The sequence below is a fragment of the Aptenodytes forsteri genome, unplaced genomic scaffold, assembly GCF_000699145.1.
Source record: "Aptenodytes forsteri isolate BGI_AS27 unplaced genomic scaffold, ASM69914v1 Scaffold292, whole genome shotgun sequence".
Lineage (NCBI taxonomy): Eukaryota > Metazoa > Chordata > Aves > Sphenisciformes > Spheniscidae > Aptenodytes > Aptenodytes forsteri.
Window position 1 is genome coordinate 1,522,526 of NW_008795435.1, and position 21,185 is coordinate 1,543,710.

General features: G+C 35.8%; 1 protein-coding gene across 1 annotated transcript in view; it reads right to left on the bottom strand.

Annotated features, from left to right (window-relative positions):
• DGKB (diacylglycerol kinase beta) overlaps window positions 1-21,185 on the bottom strand; it is a 331,298-nt gene that overhangs the window by 267,069 nt on the left and 43,044 nt on the right. Inside the window, exons 4-6 of the mRNA XM_009281041.1 lie at window positions 10,100-10,253; window positions 5,916-6,056; window positions 579-628 (exon numbers count right to left, since the gene is read on the bottom strand). Coding sequence (XP_009279316.1) covers window positions 579-628; window positions 5,916-6,056; window positions 10,100-10,253 — 345 coding nt within the window. The remainder of the gene's footprint in view (window positions 1-578; window positions 629-5,915; window positions 6,057-10,099; window positions 10,254-21,185) is intronic.

The following is a 21,185-nucleotide window of genomic DNA, read 5'->3' on the forward strand; positions in this document are numbered from 1 at the left end:
AAAGAAAAAAGCAAGCTGCCAATAAAATACTTCTGTTAGCTAACAGAAAAAAAATAGTTTTTAAATGATTGCTATATTTCTAATTTTCCTTCAAACATTTGGTTGGGCTAGCCCTCAAAATTTGGTCTTTAATACTGTTCCTCCTTTCTTAATAACAACATGGAAGTTCTGACATCTGTCCACATACATCCACTGTGTGACCCTCACACTTTTCCCTTTTAATGAAATCTTTATAAATGGTGCTTTCATACACATCTCCCAGCAGCATACTAGAATTTTAGGAATCATATTAATGTGTCCCCTACAGTAATATTATTAAAAATCAGAAGACTATAGAATAGGACTCCACGATAGCAGCGTCAGCATTTGAAAATTTATACAGCTGTAGAAGCAGCAGCTTAATGGCAAAGAAAACTCAAGAGTTACTTTCAAAATGGGTGACTTTTTATCAACTATAGTTTATACTGCTTCTATTAATTCAGGATAAATACAAACTTGATTTGGATTAATGTAGTTTTGTATAGGTATGCCCTTATGACATACTCTCACAATGCATTAATACACATAAATAACATTACCGAACTATCCAGGTGTCCATTCCCATCTGTATCATATAAGCGAAACATAACTAAAAAGGAAACAAAAAGAGAAGGAAACTCAGTAACAATATTATTTCATAAAAAAACCCCAAAAACCTACCCCAAAACACAAAACAACCAAGCCTGAGAAACAAAAACCAACCCCAAAACACAAAACAACCAAGCCTGAGTTTCAAAGACAGGACAGACATTAACATTTTCCTTTAACGATCTCACTAACTGTAGACCCACCAAACACTTTGAATTATGTGAGAGGTTCACTCAGCGACTACCCTGCCGCAGTGCTTCCAATGAGACATATGAGCAGGACAGTGCAATTGCACCTCTTCCACATAATCACTCCAACAGCTAATTTGGTCTGTGAACTTAATTCTGGTTCCTCCTAGAGACAATCTGTGTTCATGGTGAGTACCACCAAAAGGACCTTCTCTGTCATCTCACCAAACATAGGATAACACACAACTGGTCAGGCAAATGTTGATAAGCCTGCTTAAGTTACAATGCTACCCTACTCCCTTGGTTGCAGCTACCACTATTCAATAGTGATACTGCTTTAGAAATGCTTTCTGACCAACTACATGAAACAGAGGATTATTATTTGAAGTATCTAATCAGCCAAATCCAACAATGAACATTCCTCACAGACTGCCAGCATGACTCGTCCCAGGACCAGACTTGCTTCATCAATTTGAAAATGTATTCCCAACATTCTGGGGAGCTACCCAGACAAGAATAGCTGCATTTTGACAATATCCAGAAAGAATATATACTTTCAAGTTTGTATCGTTACTTGATTCCAGCCACAAGAGCGGGTATGTCCACCATTACCAAGGTATTTCAAAGCAGCTTACTCAGCTGATCATATACTGCATCAGATTGCAGAGCAGAAAGAAGCCTGAAGCTTTGGTAGGAATAATGTTAAAAGGCTAAGGATGAAAACCAAAAGCCTAATACCACTTTACTCTTTGTCTCTACTTTCTGGGACAGTTAGTCAGAGCTCTGAAATCTAAACAACATCCCCTTCAAAAGTGCTCATTTTTTCCCCCTAGATCTATTTTCTAAGGAGTAAGAAGAGAGCCCGTGTACAGCTGGTTCCAGGACACTGTAATGCCTTGACTGAGAGCAAAAACCAATATAATGAGAAGTGAGAGGAAATTCTTCGCAATTAGAAAGTAAAGTTCAGAAAGAATTTGATTATTTTTGTCTTACAGCAAAACATATTTAACTGTTATATGGATTGGTTTGCTTCCCTTATATCCCCCATCTTATTCCCAAGTTGTTCACCTAACTGTGGGGAAAAAAGGTAAGTACTATACCTCTCTACCACGTCAGCAATTTTTGCTACTACATCGCACTGATCTTAAGAGCTGTAACATAAGATTGAAGAGATTTACTGTAGTACATTGTTTCAAGCTACAAAGGTCCATTATTCATTAGTTATAGGCTAAGAAAACCTACACAAATATGTTTCTTTGCCTGTGAATTACATAGCAGAAATGTTTCAGTGTAAAATAACAGTTAATGCTAAAAGCCAGCAGAGATTGGTACTGTCCCTGCTAGTACGCCTTCTACCAAAGCTGGTCAGAGCATGACAGCTAATATTATCTGGCAAAGGTACCATTAAGCATTCACAGTTTCCATAGGGATGAATCACTGAATCACTCAGTGATAAGGTTCAAATCACTTGGTTCTCCTTCCTCCTCCTCTGTGATTGTAATGCACTGGTTAAAAGAATGTTCTACAGTTATCATGAAAGCAAGTTTTAGCATCTCCCTGATCTTTACCCACTCCAGAGAAGTAGTGCTTACAACTTTTTGTTCCTTTAACATGAATCAGTAGGTCTAATCAGTCATTTTAAAACATGTATTAGCATAATTATAACTGTTTCACCTTTGTAGCAAACAAAGTCTCTCCGATTACATATGTATTGGGTAGTGAAAAGGCTCAGTCTGTGCTTTTCGCTAGACTCTGAAAAAACTATGCTACTGGTGTGGCATGCAATCTCTTTTCTATTCATACTCTGCTAAATATTCATGTTCTTGCTGATTTACGCACTCTAGGAGAAAAACCAACAACAAAACTGGTAAAAACAACTGAACAAGAGTTCTGATGCAAACTACAGAGCCCAAGTCAATCTTTTCTCACCCCCTTACCGGACAGCACTGACTGGCCACTCGATTTCTATTACTAGACTGCATGCCTTTTGTAAGTAATTAAAAACGGATTAAAATCAAATTACCAAGATAAGATCAGTTGCTGCATTGCTATACTTTCACCTGCAACCTCTGGACTTCTAATCTTGCATATGACAGAAGGTGGCATCCCAGAAATGCCAAAAGTTCAAAATTATGTTCTTTTGAGAAGAAATTGGGGAATTCATTCTCAAAAGCACATGCACAAACAGGTGCTGAATGCACTTTCTATTTTCACCAGCGCATGTACTGTGAAAACTGTAAGGCTTGTCACTTTCCACAGAAGCCTGAGTGTCCAAGAACTGCATAGCACAGCAAAAAGACAGACTATAACTAATCATATTACTGCAAAAATACAAAAGAACAGTGTGGCATTCTCGAAGCTTCTGTTGGTATGGAAAGAACAGAAACAGAATAACCTGGAGAGAGTCTTGATAAGAGAAACTGGCAAAAAACCCCACAGTTCATAATTCTTGGAGTTTCTGTTCATAATAGCGGAGAAAAGTTTGAGCATTTGTAAGCATATTATGTTTGTAAAGCTATGGCACCTGTGGAGGTCGTATGCTTCCTCCACACCATTTACGTCTAATGCCCTTCATACTGCCTCCTGGCATTTCTCTAAACAGTTTCACAACAGATACATGTCTGGCATCCATGGTTATACTGATAAAAAATACATACAAATTGAGGAATGGGTTGTGCTGATAAAGCCTCATGTAATTGAGAGCTAAAATAACTTCTGCTGTTGGGGTCATTAAAGGATGAAAAGTTGAGGTATGAAACACCACTGCTCAGTTCTTAGGAAGTACCCTGCATATTTACAAGGGGTCTTTCTTACACGTTCAAGAATCACAGTGTGGACACCAGCAAGCAAAGCTTGGTACACATGAAAACAACATGGAGAGCAGAAAATGGTTTGTATGGATCAAGTCTACAGGTTGAGCTGCAGAGCATGAAGGTACTTAACAATATACACCTTCAACTATTTGCAGTGTGACCTTAGAAAGAGAACTTAAATTCTTCCAATGTATCTCATCTCTGCTATGAAAGTTTGGGATATTCTTTATATTCAGGCCCTATATAGTTTATGAATAATAAATATGCTGAGCATGTCAAACAGGTGAGGTTCGCAGTGCTTAAGACCTCTAGAAATACACTGTTAATAGGTTAGAGAATCCATTTATCTGGTGGAATATTTCGAAATCTATGAAAATCCATAGATCGTATAGATCCAAAACCTAAACTTTATTTCTTCTTCGTGTACTTTATCTTAAAAAATCCTCCAGCTTATATCAGATTTTAAATGAAAGCACCACTTCCATGTTCTGCTTGTCATGAATCAAGTTTCCAAACACTCAGCTATGATTCAGAGTGCTTCCATTTTTTGTCAACAGAAAAAAAATAAATCATGATTTGAGATTAGTATTAATATTAATGTTGGCAACTCTGGAATAAGCCATCCTTTCTTTTTTCACTCCACTGCTACTAACTTATAATTTACCTAACAGCCACAGGACCTACTGCTATAAAATTATTTCAGACAAAGGGTTAAATTATAGCATTAATTTATAAGGATAATTCAACTAAAATCAATAGGGAATTCTGCGTACTAATGGCACAGTATAAGCCAAAATTTAGACACTAAAAAGTGACAATACATGGTATATTTCAACTCTGTTTGACAAAGTAGAAAATAAACCTATATAATAACCGTGTCCTTAATTATATGTAGTAAATGCAAATGATCTTGAATGTACAAAACATGTAAGTACCATACATTTATTAGATCAGGCTCTCTCGCTCCTAAATCATACAGATCATTCATAGTCTTTTGCCTATGCAGTTCCTGTTGCGGGAAGTTCACGGAACATCCCCTACACTAAAATCATCACCTGCTCCTCTGTCTCTCCCCCTTTTCCTTGTACCAATTCCTGACACCAGGGGAGGCAACCGATCTCCATTTTGTGCTACGGTTTGTGCATAGAGCTCTTCAGAGCTCTGATAAGGCTTGCATAGCTTGCTACCATGAAACAGCTATTACATTGTAAGTTGAATTCAACCCTAGGATCTTAGTTTTCCTATGCTTGTGTTCTGAATGCACATTCACACATACATCCTCATATTCTAATCATATGATACCAAACTGGTATTACCAAATTTGGGGATGGCTCCTTATAATGTTTACTGAGGCAAAGGTATTGCTGATCTTACAGTACAAAGTAGTCATTGTAAGCTAACTACAGGCAACGAAACATCAAGATATTTCAACAATATGCAGTCATGTAACCTTGTAATGAATTCCTCACTCCAGCAGAAGCAGCCTACTGTTTGCATTTCCTATCATATTGAGTATTTACTTTCCATACAGTATTAGAGCCTGATCCCACAGTTCTTTTATAGACAGACCAGCTATGTATATCAAAGTATATTTGGTCTCAGTAAGGACTATATGATTGGATTGACTGTTTATCTATCTGGAAAACTGGCTTCTAAAATTCCATAATGGGGAAACACACTGTTTGTTTCTTTTTTTTCCTCTGATCCGCAGATCAAACTCTCAGTTATTTTCTGAACAGGTAGAGGTATTGCGCTTTAATGAATCAAGCCTCTAATTAAAAAAGTCAAGTAATTTCTAACTTCCAGTGTCAAACACTCACTCCCAACAGTGATCCAGACTTGGATCATTCTTGGCTTTTCTGTATTCACTAATATTATAGAGCCCACGGCCTATATTAAACAATGATTCTTCGTTTGAATTAGCTTGTTTTCTACAGATTATTCACCACTTCTATAAATCTTTAAGCATCCTCAGTATTTTTCATTTGTTTTTCTCAGATCCGATACTAATCAAGAGACGACAGTATAGAAAGGATTTTAACTGCAGAATGTATGATCTTTACTCCCCATCTTAGCATGTGCAAGATAGAAAGAATTTAGTTAAAATCTCATCAAATTATACTATTAACTAGAATAAAAGATCACTTCTGCAATAATGGTCACCTAGAACCCTATTTTTGTAATGCAGCTACTCAAAACTGAGTCTCAAACTCAGAAAATTTAGAAACAGATTTTTTGATGACATTGAAATAAATATATAAAATTAACTTTAAAAAGAAGAACATACATTCTAGCTTGTCTTCAGGTCTTCCTCTTTCTAGCAGTGACAAATAGCAAACAATATCTTTCAGCTGGATCTTGTCTGGTGAATTTAAGTTGGCAGGAGTAGGAGGTCGGGATGCAGAGGTACCTTTGTTAAGTCTCAGACCTGGAAATAACACATAGCCTTTGTTACTCTTAACATATAATATAAGCAGAAAATGAAAACATAAGTCTTGCATACATACATCTTTGTTTTATGTGAATCTCAGATGACTTAATTTAAATAGAAGTGTGACGTTTTAAACAATTCATGTTCATAGTTTATCCAGCAAAGGCAGAATTAAAATGATAGTGAGGTTTTAAAATATTATATGGATAAAGCAAACTATTGGGGAAAAAAAAATCAATTATGGGAATGGCATAACGCTTTTTTCATTTGTGTTGATCTGATGTCATTTGGCTACAAAAAAATTTGGTGAATATTTTTATTCTACTACATTACATGTTAATTTAAGTATTAAAACAATCCCTGCCCAACGCTGCATCCACTTCTTCGTGCTTGTAGTAGCTTCATCTAACTTATAGATTGACACCAGCTACACTAATTGAAGATGTTTTAGTGTCAAAGAAAACTCTGATAATACCGAAGTGAGTAGTCTTCCCAAAACCACAGCCAGATGTGTGTCAGAGCAACACATATTTAAAACACGGAAGCCTCGGCCACAGAATACTATGAAAATAAGCACAGAATTTAAATAATAGTCATAATTGCTCAAAGATTGTGATCAAGAGCAGTTCCAGTGTACCACTTGGAATACAAGTTTCAACACTGCCAAACTTTTTGTTTCAAGAGAACATTAATATGACTGGTCCTGATGATATTACTGGAATCTGCAGGACCAATAAATAAGGAAAAAAGGGGAAGGACAGGAGAACACAGAGAAAGCAGTAATAAAACTTTCTTTACAAGCTTGTTACATTTCTCACTGACTTTAGTGATGTTAAAGATGAAGCTTTACAAAAGGATTTACTGTTCTTAAATATTTTCTATGACTAATTCAGAACAGATTCATCACTGCACACATAACCTGCATACATAATTTCTCTCATCCATTTGTCTTGAACAAGTTAATTACTGTAGCAAATGGAAACAGTTCTGGTGGGTTTTTTCCCCCCCTATTTTTATCTTGTAAAACTTTGTTACAAACTGAAGACATTTTCAAAGGTCTACTGAGGTACATGTTAAAAAAAAAATAATTTCAGTAAATAAGAGCAAATTGGCATGTAGAAAATATATCTTAGAATCAAGTTCATGTTTATGGTTTCAGGCAGATAATAAACACTGAAAGTAGATATTTAAATGAATAAAAAGATTTAATAGGGCAATGTTCTACTAAATGAGCTTGCGTGTCGGTTAAGTGCCCTTAAAATTAAGACATTATAAAATGTTAATCAACTAAGATGCTAGCTTTAATCACACAATTTACACAAATAGTTCACATTCCAGTCTTACATGAATCTTATGCACAGAATAAAAAGTATTATAAAAGTTGGGCTAACTCATCTCAAAAATGTATAGTCCTGAAATCCAAATGAAAAGGCATACAAATTTTAAGGTCTCTTTTAGCTTAGCATCAGCTGCAAGGTACAGGTTAAAGTATTACTTCTGCAGCAGAGGTAGGAGACGGGTGGCTGCAATGTGCTGAATTACAGATGACTTACAGTGCTGCTGCTTACCTGGCATCTGTTTCCATCTCTCTTCAGACACCTTAACTGAAAAGACAATTTATAAACAGACATGAGTGGACCAAGAGACACTAAGTAAAAAACAGATACGTGCCAGAGAGATTTATGAACCCTGCTACTTTCCTTGTGATCTTCTCTAGCTCTTGTGTACCTTTCGATTTTCCAGAAGAATGTCAAATGTTTCTGACAAATTTATTTCCCAGTATGGTCAGTTTTTTCCACTATTGCTAACATTTAAAAATTACTAGATATCCTAAAACAAATGTTTCCGTAATTTTCATTTGCACATCAAAATGTACCAATGCACACTTTTTCCCTTTAAATGCTACAAATTATAAAGATGTCACAACTAGTTTAAATCTCATGAATTCTACATATGAAGTGTCAAAACCATACAAATACCACATGAATAATAAAAGATGATTTTTTGAAATAACAGTAGTCAGATACCATATGTAAAAACACAGCATAATAAATCAATACGCACCGCTAAATGGCAGCTGCTATTAGAGTTATCAGGCAAAAAGTGTTAAGTGTAAAAGATTACAAATTTTGGTGGCTGGTACAGTGCATGTTTATTGCTGACGCTACTCATTGATGAAAATGTGACGAAAACTTCAATAAAAAATTAAAAGTAATGAAAGTGGAAATGAAATTGTGCTGCTGAGACTTTATAGGAACAGAATCTATATTCAGTTGAAAAAAATGCAATGCTTAAAATTTATGACATCCAAAATATACCCTGCAGCATACAATAAAGAATACATTTAGACATGTCCTTACAGATTCTGTTGCAAAGCATCTTCAAGGGCAAGGAACTGAATCACTGGTCTAAATGACTTGCCCGAACCCATGAGTAAATCATTATCAGAGCTGTAATTAGCAACAGAAGGTTTTGAATACGCCACACAACTGATGATTATACCATAGCCTACTAAGCCTACTGCTCTGCACATGGAACCACTCTAGATAACTAACAACAAAAGCCCAAGAAGTTGGAAACGTACTGTCTACACAGCAGATACTTGTGGAAGGAGATGTGTCCATGGCAGTTCTGATTAGAACGGATAAAAAAAGATATGTGAAGAATTCAATTCAAATGAAAAAAAAAAAATTCTATGAAGAACCATACCCTTGATGTGGTAAGCAAGCTTTGCTAGCAGGAAAAAGTTTATTTGGTTAAGTCTAATTACAGTTAATGACCATTATATAAATACATTATAATATAATAGAAGACGATAAAGTAATACTTTTTTTTGGTTGGTTTGTTTGTTTGTTGGGTTTTGCCAGGAAACGTAAAGCTAAAAAATGGAAATAACAGGTACTGCAAACTTAAATAAAGAAAAATTACTGAAACCCATCTATTTAACAGCTGGGAACGGCATGCACTAAAAAGAAAAAACAGGTCAGACTCAATGGGTGATACCTGAAAGCCTATAATTAGCATTGTACACTGAGGCATCTTTGCAAATCTAGTGCTTGGTATCTGCAAGAAAAGCTAACATTTCAGCTAGTAGCACTTGTACCAAATTCACAACTTCTGGATAAGTTGCAATTTGAAGACACCTAATCTTCAAATAAAGAATTCAAGCATTTAAGTACCCATCAAACCGCTGGGTAACTTGCTCTAAGCATTTGATTATCCCAGCTGTTCAAAACATGCAATTCATTTCATTAAATTAGTCTAACTTCTGCTTTTAGCTACTGGATTTTGATAGAGTTCCCAAATTGATAAAGTGCTAAACCAAATATTTCAAGTTAGGAAGGTAACCTTAAATTTGTTCTGCAAATTTTCTTTAGAAGTTTTAGAAAATTTTGTAAGTTGATAGTTTTTAACACTATGTTATATATTTATAACAGTATTTTAACATTATGTCCTCTGAACTCAAAATCACTTTTAATAAAAATGTTCAGTTTAGCACGAAAATTTCAAACTCCATTAAAGAAGATCCTTACATTGGGAAAAGAACTACTGCTAACACTTATAGGTTATTTAAAACATCAGTAGCTTATAAGTATGTAGGATTACTAATCCTACATACCTAGACAATTACCACACCTAGACAATTAAGAGCAGCAGCAGTAACTGGGCACAGAAACTATAGAGCACCAGCAGGAGCCTCCTGCATGAAGCTCTGAAGGTTTCTAAGTGTTTATACAGTAGAGCAGGCAGCAAGATCATGTAACCATAGCAATCTGATTAGCATTAACGTGACAAAGCCTGTCCACTTGGTGTCTCAGCTGCATCATTATTGTGAATTAAAAAGATGAAACCATTTAGTTTCCATTTCTTTTCATAGTATTTCTTGTTCATGATTGAATTAGTTTCTCCAATTTCACAAATATCAGAACAAAAAAAGAAATACATATAGTTTAGAATTCCATATGTTTATAGCTATTAGAAGTAAAATAGCAGGGGGAGGGAACCTTCAGCTCTTTTATTACTGTGATTGTATTACTTACCTCCAGAAAGGTGCTGCGGTTTGTTTTTTATTAACGGACTGCAGTGAGAGATTTTGTTGCTAAATGATGTAAAAAGATGCTCAACGAAATCATCTGGTAACTCTGCCTCCAGAAAAGTCTTCATGAAGAGCTTGAACCCCTCTAAATCAATTGTCTAGAGTGAAGGGAAGGAAAAAAAAAAAAGAAAGAAAAAAGTATTTTGAATTGTTCGTTTTGCAAAAATTTTCATACTAATCCATCAAATAATATTCTGTTAACAAAAACTAGACTGCCTTTGAAAATACTGATTTCTGAAGATATAGCCTGGCATACCTCGTCTTCAAAGTGACTGATTATTGAATGAAGTATTACTTTGAAAACTCACAGTATTGCTACAATAGCCCAGAGCACAGTGTAAGACAGCCCAGAGTAAATTCAGAGCACTTGTGTCAGGACCCAAAACTAAGTTACATGCTCTCTAGTTTCTTGATTAGAATACGGCTTAACAGCACATACAAAACTGCAACCAAAGGTACCTATGGAGCTCACAGGGATGTACCTAGCAAGTCTTACCTTTTCCCATAATTAGGCAGACAACAAGCAGGGGCTTTTTGGATGCCTAATTCAGGGAATTGAAGGCCTCCTGTCTTTTCCTAGGTGGCAACACATTTTGCTGGTATTTGTCAAAGAGAAACTAATCATCCTGTCTTAAATGTGTTCTAATAGTCAAATGAGAGTGCTGAGACATGCAACATTAGTTACAGGGGGAAAAAAGTTGTTGATTTGAAACATTTGTCATTTAGTTTAATTTGGTTTTGCTTTTGCCAGCAAGGTAAGAGCTGATTAATGAAATTCATCTATGATTTCTCCTGGTAAAACAGCATTGTCTGTTTTAAGTAACAAAATGAATCATAGAATATCTCAAGTTGGAAGGGACCCATAAGCATCATCGAGTCCAACTCCCTGCTCCTTGCAGGACTACCCAAAACTAAACCATATGACTAAGAGCATCATCCAGACACTCCTTGAACTCTGACAGGCTTGGTGCCTTGACCACTTCCCTGGGGAGCCTGTTCCAGTGACCGACCACCCTCTCAGTGAAGAACCCTTTCCTAATGTCTAATCTGAACTTCGCCTGATGCAGCTTCATTCCATTTGCTTGTGTCCTGTCACTGGTCACCAGAGAAAGGAGATCAGCACCTTCCCCTTTGCTGCCCCCCTCGAGGAAGGTGTAGACTGTGACGAGGTCACAGCAATGTAAAGCATTATGATCCTATTTTATCCTACTAATATAGAACCACTATAGATAAAGGTGTCCTGAAACATATCGAGAGACCTTAAGACAACTTCAGTTTTAGCTCAGAAATAACTGTGACACAACTGCATACTTATCAATGATGCTACTCAGTTACGTATGTGATTTTAAAACAGCTTATCAATCATTAATCTGTAAAACATAGCATTGCTGTCTTTGTTTCTAGATCAAACAGGACAGCAACTTTTCATCATTAAATAATTAAGGGATAAAGCCACATTATACCACAAAATCGACTTGGAGAAATTTCCCATGCCTTTCAGGAAGACTCCATTTCTCCACAGAAAACTCTAGTGCAACTCCTTTAGTTCAGCACAGTGCATGCAGCATTAGGAGGGAAAAGACTTGCAAGAAATCAGCTTGAAACCATGCCAGAAAAAGAAAATTGAGACTAAATTTTCAAAGTGCCTCAGTGACTTTGGAATCTGAATCACAGTATAAAAAACTTTTATAATGACTTTAATATAATGTCAACACTTTGGAGCAGGGATTTCTCTCCCCCGCCTTTTTATTTATTTATTTATGAGATGTAGAAATTTTATGTCCTCATGAACTAAGGTGTTTCCCATTAAGGCCAAGACCTAACTGCCCCGAGGTAATGTTTTAAATGTGTATCACTGTCCTTACAAGGGACCAACAATGCAGACTGCAAAATTTGACTGATCTTGTGCAAGTCATTATTATTAGGAATGCAAACTTGGCTAGAAGGTATCTATGCTGAGCTTCTAATCCAGAACACCTAATTTGAGAAAGAAGTTCAGTGAAACCAATAAAACTCTTACCTACTGAACACAAAAATAGCAGAGACTGAAAAGAACTGGCCTCCACAAGGCTCAAGCTTGGCGTAAAATGGAAATAACTTGGACATGGACTCATTATCATTGTCTGATCATAGAGTTTCAGCCACTCTCTTCTACTTTGGCAAATCATACACTGTTTCACTCATGCTACAAACTTTATGTTTTTCCACAATAATAAAGTCACTGACATTTAATTCACTATTTATAAACCATGAAACCACAATGGCAAAAAGATTTGTATCAGCATCCAAGCAAATCGGTCATTAGTTTACACTATATAAATGGACTTTTTATCTGCAAGCATAACAAATACATTAATCACTAAATCAACTGACTTTAACAATGTGAAATTGCTTTGTTAGATTGTTCATTAATGAAATGTGTCTTAGCTATTTCACTAAATTACATACAAAGAGGAATAACCAAGTGAAAAAGGAAAACAGAAAAACAAATTATAATCCCAATTAAGTTAAGGTTTATGGATGGACATGCAAAATATGTCTGTATCACATAAAGCTTTTTTTTTTTTTATTTACCTTGTCTGTGGATTTTATGTAAATACTGCTAAAAATATTCCTTGAGTTTACAGCTATCTTAGATTTTTAAACTGCTGCCTGAGTGACATTGGTCCACCAAGCTGCCCACAACTAAATCCCTAATGCTACATTTTTTCCATTTATGGGCTTAGAATTATGCCTGGCTAGAGATTTGGATTAACAAATAAGGTTAAAATTATGCGTTTCTTTCTTCCTGAAGACTCACTTTCTCAAAGACGTTCAAACTTTTCAATATTTTCTAAAGATGGTCAGATTATCATTCACCCCAGTGTCCTCCAAAGCAAGTGTTCCAAACTGCCTTATATTTTCTGGCCAGGAAAGACAACAGACATCAAAGTAACACGACTTGGCTGCCGTGTCCATTTATTATATTTGACACCCTGACTGCCACTGAATAGGGTGCTCAGCAAAGGAAAAAAGCAAGCAGGTGGTTGTTCTATAGTCAGATTTCTTCAGCTGAAAATGCTTTATCCTCTGTTCTAACATGATCTGTGACTTGTATTTCCCCAGGGAAGCAGCAGCATTCATACAACTAGAGTTCAGACGTTGCACATCCAACAGTTTTCAGATGATGCTGAAAGTTAGTTAGGAGCTGGTAAGTGACTTGAATACACATCAGAAATGTTTATAATAGCCCAAAATACTGATGCGAAACCACATGCTGTATCAAAGGAATGTGCAACAACAGTCCTGCCTAAAAGAGATCTGTGTAGAGCCCTGTGATTAGTTTTTGCCTATATGAAAAAACCCACAAAAGTAAAAAACATTTTCAAGAGGACCTAACATACTTGGTGTAGATTATCCTATTAGAACCGAGCTCTAAAGTAATGCAGTCATTTCTGGAAATTTGTTTTTGTAAATGTATATACAGTAAATAACAGAACTGAGCTAGACTACAGCAGATCTAGGAGTAGTTTAGATTATCCATCTAGCTTTCCAATGAAAAAGGGGTGAACTTTCAAAAAAGGCTCACTTTAAATTACTTTCCGTGTTTTCTCTATCATCTCTCTCTCATTGTAATATATATAAGCCATTACATAACTGTAGAAAAATTGAATAATTTCTTAAAAGAAATCCTGTGAGGACCACTGTAGAAGACTTAAAGGTGTTAGAGTATTACCACCAAGTAGAGGTTTTAGTATTGAGCATGGTTCATTTAGAACAGAACACTTAAAGATGCAAAACATTTGCTCAGCTTAATTTAAAATAACTTTCACAGAAGAGAAAAGAACACACAATATTATGAGCATTTCTCTATTCTGCAATTATACAGTATTTTTCTTTTTTCCTCATGGAACTTTACCCTTCAAAAATATGAAAATGCTTCAGTAAGTAACTACCCTTGCTCTAATTACTAGCATTTCCCCCCAACCCCAGCTACTTTTCCAAGGAAGCACACAATGTTTTCGTAACCAAAAGAGAAAAAGAGGAAAGCAGAGGACATCAATTTTCCACACTAACATGGATCATGCTCACTCTTCTATGTAAACCACAATATCTTCCTTTTAAATCTCACTGTCATATCAGAATTTCTCAGATGAAAAGTTTAATAGATTTTGGTATGGTTTGAAAATAATTTATTTCTGTTAATGAATTTGCAAGCATTAATTAAACAGTTCAGATCAATAATACCAGAATAATATATAAGCCAGAATGGTGGATGTTGTTTTCTTAAGCATGCAGGTTAGTTGCTTAATTTTCAACTGGAGCTTCTGGAAATTTCTGTTGAATTCAAATGAACCGGAGAAAGAAGGATTTAGCATTTCAGAAGGCATTTTCCATGACGTTTCCTAAGTGAGGGGATGAGAACATGAGAGGATGTACCAAACTGACTACAATTAACCTGGCACATGAATTAATTCATTACATTTCACAAGAGACTATCAGGGCATAGGGAGATTATGATCACAAGTTTAGGGATCTCAGGAAAATATCCAACATAACAGGGAGATATGTAAGGACATAGTTGAAGCAGTCAATAGTTATTCAGAGGAACATGAAAGAACTTTCAAATTATTTGGCCTAAATCTTTGGGGGGGGAGGGGGGAGGAATAAAAATCTGTACTGTTTTAGCTTTGATTCAAATAAAAATGGTACCAAAAGCCTTGCCTGTAGGTCACAGAAAGGTAGATGTTTTTATATTAATCATATATAACTGGATTCCTCTTTTTATATGCTGAACAATTGATTCACCGAGTTTACTGGAGCTCCTTTTCTTATGTCTTACAAAAATAAACTTTACAAAATAAGGCTTTATAAATCTTTATAACCTTCTTTATTATTGGGTAATAAAACTTCATTTGGTAATGAAACATTTTTATATAAACCCAGAGAAGTACACATTCAAAAACACCATCGAGTTTCAGCTAATTTAAACCATAACATCCATATAAAATTAATTTTACTACTATTTTTAGAAGCAGTTCTTATTATTATCATTTCCCATTTACAGATTTTATCAATGTTTCCAATTACCTGAAAGTCAAAAAAAAAAGATATATACGCACCTTGGAGAAAAGGAAAGGAGAAAGGACAGAAGGCAGAAACAAAACTGCACAGTTTTAGCTTTTAAATTCTTTTTAGCAAATAGAATGAGTCAACCATTAATATTTTTTAGGTTTTCTGAAAGCAAACATGAAACTGGACTCACTATGACTCAATGCAGAGGAAAATTAAAAATACGCATCTTTTTTTACATGATAAATTGTCAGGGAAAATCCATAACATTTAATTAACCATCCATAAAATTTCAAAATTAATCCCAGCACTAAAATGCCAACAAGAATTTAATCCACTTTTTCCTGTAAGCTCCCCCCAAAAAGATCCCTACAATAAACCGAAAAAGAAGAAACAGACCAAAGTTTATAATGAGTTCTAAATGATTGACTGACCACAGAAAAAAGGTTCTGGATTTGCCCCACTGCACCCAACTACATAACACAACAGATTTACAGAGAAAGGCATCCTAAGGTGTCTTTTATGCCTTTATTAACTGTCCCCATTCATTAATACACTGTGATAAGGCATGACTTTTACTTCACAACACTGTGCAGACTAAGAAACCTCTTAATCGATTTCATAACTCTAAAACCAAGCAGCTAATTACAGTCCAACAAGAACAACATGGGTCAGTTCAGAAAAGGAACAAAGAGCCCTGAAGCTGGACATCGGTGTTATATTGATGCCCTTACTCATACTGGGATCTTGAAGGACTCTATCAAGTGCTACTAATCCATAAAGCACTTATACTTGATAAACCCTTTGGGTTTTTTACTTTAGCTTCCTAAGGTGTCCACAGACTTGTTTCTGAACATGAACAAAAATGTTACAATCTTCACTGGATTGAAAATTTCATCATTTCCCTCACATCTAATACAATGAGGGTACATAAATCTGTGTTATCAGGTCTCACTATACATGTTCACAAAGAAAAACAAACAAACAAAAAAAGGCAGTGTGCACCAAGTGCAATGGAGACCACCATTTCCTTCTGAAAGCACAGAGAAAGTGACAGATTTTCCCACCTTTTGGAAAAAAAAAAAATCTCCTGGTAAAGACACCTCCCCAGTGGGGGTTACCTTGGCTGAATTCCCTTGTTTGCCTGGGGAAATTCAAACTTGTATCTCTTTCTCTAGAGAGTATCCAAATATCAGAAAAAGCCCAAGATTCACTGAGGGAAAAAGAGGTTTCTGTATGTCTATGCCAACAAAATTATTAAATATTTACTTGTAAAAATGTTACTGAACAAATTACTGAAATAGTCCTTTGAATGAGGAGGTGATCTGAACATGTTTAAGAGATCAGGCTAGTCAGGGAGATGTATCAAAACACATACCAAAATGTTTCAGCTGTTAAGGCAGTACTTCTGGACACATGGAAGAATTTAAGGTGCTTAGGTAAATTTTATAGAAAATGGCTGAGACAACTTTTTTTATTTCTTTTCTTTTTTAAATTGCCATACCAGAGTTGGGTGCTAACTTCACTCAGAGTGGAAGTAACCCATTCTGGATCTAAGCCTATGCTAAAAGAAACAGAACAAATTTATGTATTGCATATATAAAAATAAATATTCATGTATACATACTATTATATACGGTATTATTTATTAAACGAAGCAGCAAACAGCAATTACAGATTGTTCAGAGAGGTCATTCAGTGCCTCTGGGACTATAATATGTCATGTCACGTGCTGCATATATTTTACAATTAAATTTTGGCAAATATGCGTTAGTCCAAAACACTTATCAGCTTTTTTTTAATGTTAATGCCATGAACAGATTACATACAAAAAGTTCCATCAGTGCAAGTAACTCGCTCTTACTTTCTCATGTTTAAGAATAGCAGGAGCAGTTTTTATAACAGTGAAACAAGACAGACTAATCTGTCTTGTTATGAGAACATTCCTGTTGCAATGCCTGACTAAGAAAATACCGACAGATTTGTCCAGATTTTCAGTTTCAGCCGAATTTGTCTTGTTAAAGAACCCATACCCAACCAATGTGTTCCGGTGGAAATTTTTCTGAAGCTTATGGCATCCTTCACTTTACAAGTAAGCTACAAACACAAACAATTAGGATTTGCTCTGCCAACTCCCACTACTTTGAAGAAAATTCCTTCCCTCAAATAGCCCTTTTAAGACCCAGGATAAAACAGAAATAATTAGGCCAAGAGTTATCCTCATAATAATATTCTTGGAATAAGATAATAAAAAGTTACTCAAGGAACTTGGTTACAATGTCTTATAGATATTGTAAAATATAAGAATATAAAACTAAAACAACACTAGCTATATGGATATACAAAGTGGCAGCTGCAAAAGGTAATACCATATAGCACCTATTTTGTCTAAACTAAAAATCTGGAGAGAGAGGGAGAGAGAGAGACGATGCCATTTATGGACAGACTGGAGTATGTGGGGAGGTAACATCTGAGCCAGGCAGGCACAGGGGGAAACAGCAGTGACTATCAATCCTTCTTCCAAACTTGTTAGCACCTCTGTCTCCACTGCACCTCTGCTCCTTAATTCTTTTCCTCCATTCTGGCAGCAGCCAAGGAGGCATCACTGGGTAAGCGTGTACGGGGTGGGGAGGAAGGCTGGAAATGAGCTACAGACCTCAGATTTGGACTCATGAGAGATTTCAACCGCATCTAAACGCAACCTACTTGCAGCAGCTGCCAGACGCTATTAAGAAAAATGGTGATGGAGCAGACGAGAGGAGGTTTTTTTGAGTTATAAGGAATAATCTGCACTCAGTGGAAGAACTGAGGTAAGATCTAAAAGAAAGTCCCTCCACAGAACATTGTATTTCCCTCTTCCCCATCTGCTAAAAGCTCCTGGGAAACTCCTTAATGGCTTTGACGAAGCATTCTGAGATGTTTTCCTATTTTTCTATCATAATACATTTAAAAACTCAATTCTGTAGAAAATTCTTTAGCCTGTGCTTTTATTCTCTATAAACACCAAAAACGTATGCAATCTCATGTAATTCATGTTTTCTAGCTTATTAACCCTCTCTATATGGTCTCTGCTTTTTTCCCCACTTATTTTGCCAAAAGTCAGGTTTTGAAACATTGTCAGAATCAATGAATCTTCAAAACTTGGACTTTTACTGGGGATGCTTTAGCATTGCTTTTCACAGCTGATCATGTAATAAACGCCAATTTATCTGTTTTATAGTGAAAATCTGCATTGGTGGGAGCTGAGGAATCACATGCACAAGACCCATAGGAATCATAAGCAAGAACACACAAGAAACTATAAGCCAGCAATTTGACACACTGTCAGCAATTTTCACTGTCCTCTTACTTCTTACATGAAGCATTCATACAGCTATTGGATCCCCCACACCAATTAAGCTTTTTCCCCCCCTGTGGTAAGCAGAAGTTAATATCCCTTAAATTATGCATTTCAGGCTGCGGTGTCCCTACTATGAATGTTATTATAGGTAAGGCAGGCCAGCTGCAGGAACTCATCCCTTGTTCCTCCACCTCACAGAGCAGAACTGATGCATGGAGCGGGAGGGAGAAGTGGGGAACTAGTGAAAAAAAGGAAATACTGTACTGTGAGTATTTGACTACTTCTTTTCTCCTACTGCAGTTAAGCTGTGCAATTTTATAACTTGCTCTTCTGCTTTACTGATAGTACACAGAAATGTAAGATCAAGAAAAATCCAAGTATGCATATTGTGAATATTTATGCATTCATGCGTATGTTCTGTGCCAACATACGCAGAACTCTACATGGTACAGGCATCACAACTCAGTATGTCCTGATACTGAGAATACACAAAACAAGGTTTCTCAGTGAAAAATAGGATATATACAAGTAAAGCAAATTTTGCATCCTTTATGGTATTTTAAAGAAAACTATTCAGAGGTTTTAACTATGCTATGTAATATTTTAACCCCTACCATATTAAGACATTTGAAGAGAACAAATAATTTAGTCAGAAAAAAATGACAGCTTTTGACTCCAGATCTGCCCTAACACCAAACTGCAATAGAAGAGATCTAACTGCCTCCCGTATTTTTCTAGCTGGTGTAAATGCAACAATCAGTTCTGCTGGATGACATGCAGAAGGAAGGAAGAGAAGCTGTATCACTCCTCTTTCTTTCTCCTCACAAGACGCCAAAAAAGCAACTTATTAATAGTCTCTTGACAAAAGAGTTGCCATTGTGGATGGGTCAGGGCAGGGAGGGGTAGAATAACAACTCCTTTTATTCCTTCCCACCACATCGGCCACATAAATGGGAACAAGGAATGATCTAGTGTTTGGAATTAATCTCCACCCATAAATTCTTTTAAAATATCACATTCTCTTTGGTCTTTTTCTTCTTTTAAATTTGTACAAAATATTTCAACATAAGCCACTGTTTTCATCATCCTGAAAAACAGCATGTAAGGGGGGGGTGAGAAAAATCATTCATTCCAGCAGACTTCCATGAAATATGGTTTTCGCTTATTAAAGAGAACATTTCAGAGAGAACGGAAAGAGAATTATGTTGAAATGTAATTTTCAATTAATTACTTTTTAAATTATGTTGCCTGATCTGCAAATGGTGCCAAAAATGTAGAGTATAATTAACTTTAACCTACTGACAGTAATAGCTCTGGTTGTGGGTAGGTCCCCTTAATTGATCATTTCTTTTTAAACAATTTATATTGACCCAACATGTGAAAAATGAGCTGTTGAAAAAGGAGTAGATGTTACAGGGCCTTGATTCACACATAATGCTATGACAACAATTGCACACATTAATGCTAGTGCATTAGTGACAATTACATGATTAGCTGTGAAAAGCGATGCTAAAGCATCCCCAGTAAAAGTCCAAGTTTTGAAGATTCACTGATTCTGACAATGTTTCAAAACCTGACTTTTGCCAAAATAAGTGGGGAAAAAAGCAGAGACCATATAGAGAGGGTTAATAAGCTAGAAAACATGAATTACATGAGAATGCGTATGCTTTTGGTGTTCAAAATGTATTCCTAATGTTCATGTGGCAGAAATTCAAATTAAATTTGAAATTCCTCATGGAGATTGCCTTTGTGCATCAGGGTAAAGTTTGGTTTAAATTGAAAGTCCTTAGCATCTTCTGATCTAAGCAGTTGATTTAATACTTTTTTTACATGATTCATTTTGAAAGTTCTGGTAACCAAATTAAATTATTTCTTAGATAAAGCAGCATCCAAATTCTCAGCTCCTGAGATGAAAGCTTATAGAAAAAAAAAATTTAAAAAATCACATGGTCTCACAGGCTGCTCCTACCAAACAGTCCATATGGCCAAATAATATTTGGATATTATCAATACTACTGATATATAACTGCCAAAATTTTCCCTTTATGCCTCCTATCAGAAACAATTACTTTGCAATATTTGAGAGCAGCTAGCATGTCTCTTCAAAGAAGTAAACTCAACAAAACACCTGAAAAGGAAATGGGAAGACTCAATTTTTATGCAATAACTAGATTTTTAAGTGTAACCTTGTACTACGTTCTCATGTTATTAAAATAAATTTATGTTAATTACTAAAATAAATCTGGAACGTATTCACCAACCACTGCAGTCTCATCCCAGTCTTGTATCTGGGTAAGAAAAAAAAACAACTTTACTACTATTAGGTTTTCTTTAGTACATGATTATATATGTGTGTAAGTATGTATATCCATATGTACTTGTCCTGGTTTCGGCAGGGATAGAGTTAATTTCCTTTCTAGTAGCTGGTACAGTGTTTTGGATTTAGGATGAGAACAAAGTTGATAAGCAACGATGTTTTAGTTGTTGCTAGGTAATGCTTACACTAGCCAAGGACTTTTCAGCTTCCCATGCTCTACTGACTGAGAAGGCTGGAGGTGCACAAGAAGCTGGGAGGGGGCACAGCCAAACTGGCCAAAGGGACATTCCATACCATGTGACGTCATGCTCAGTACATAAA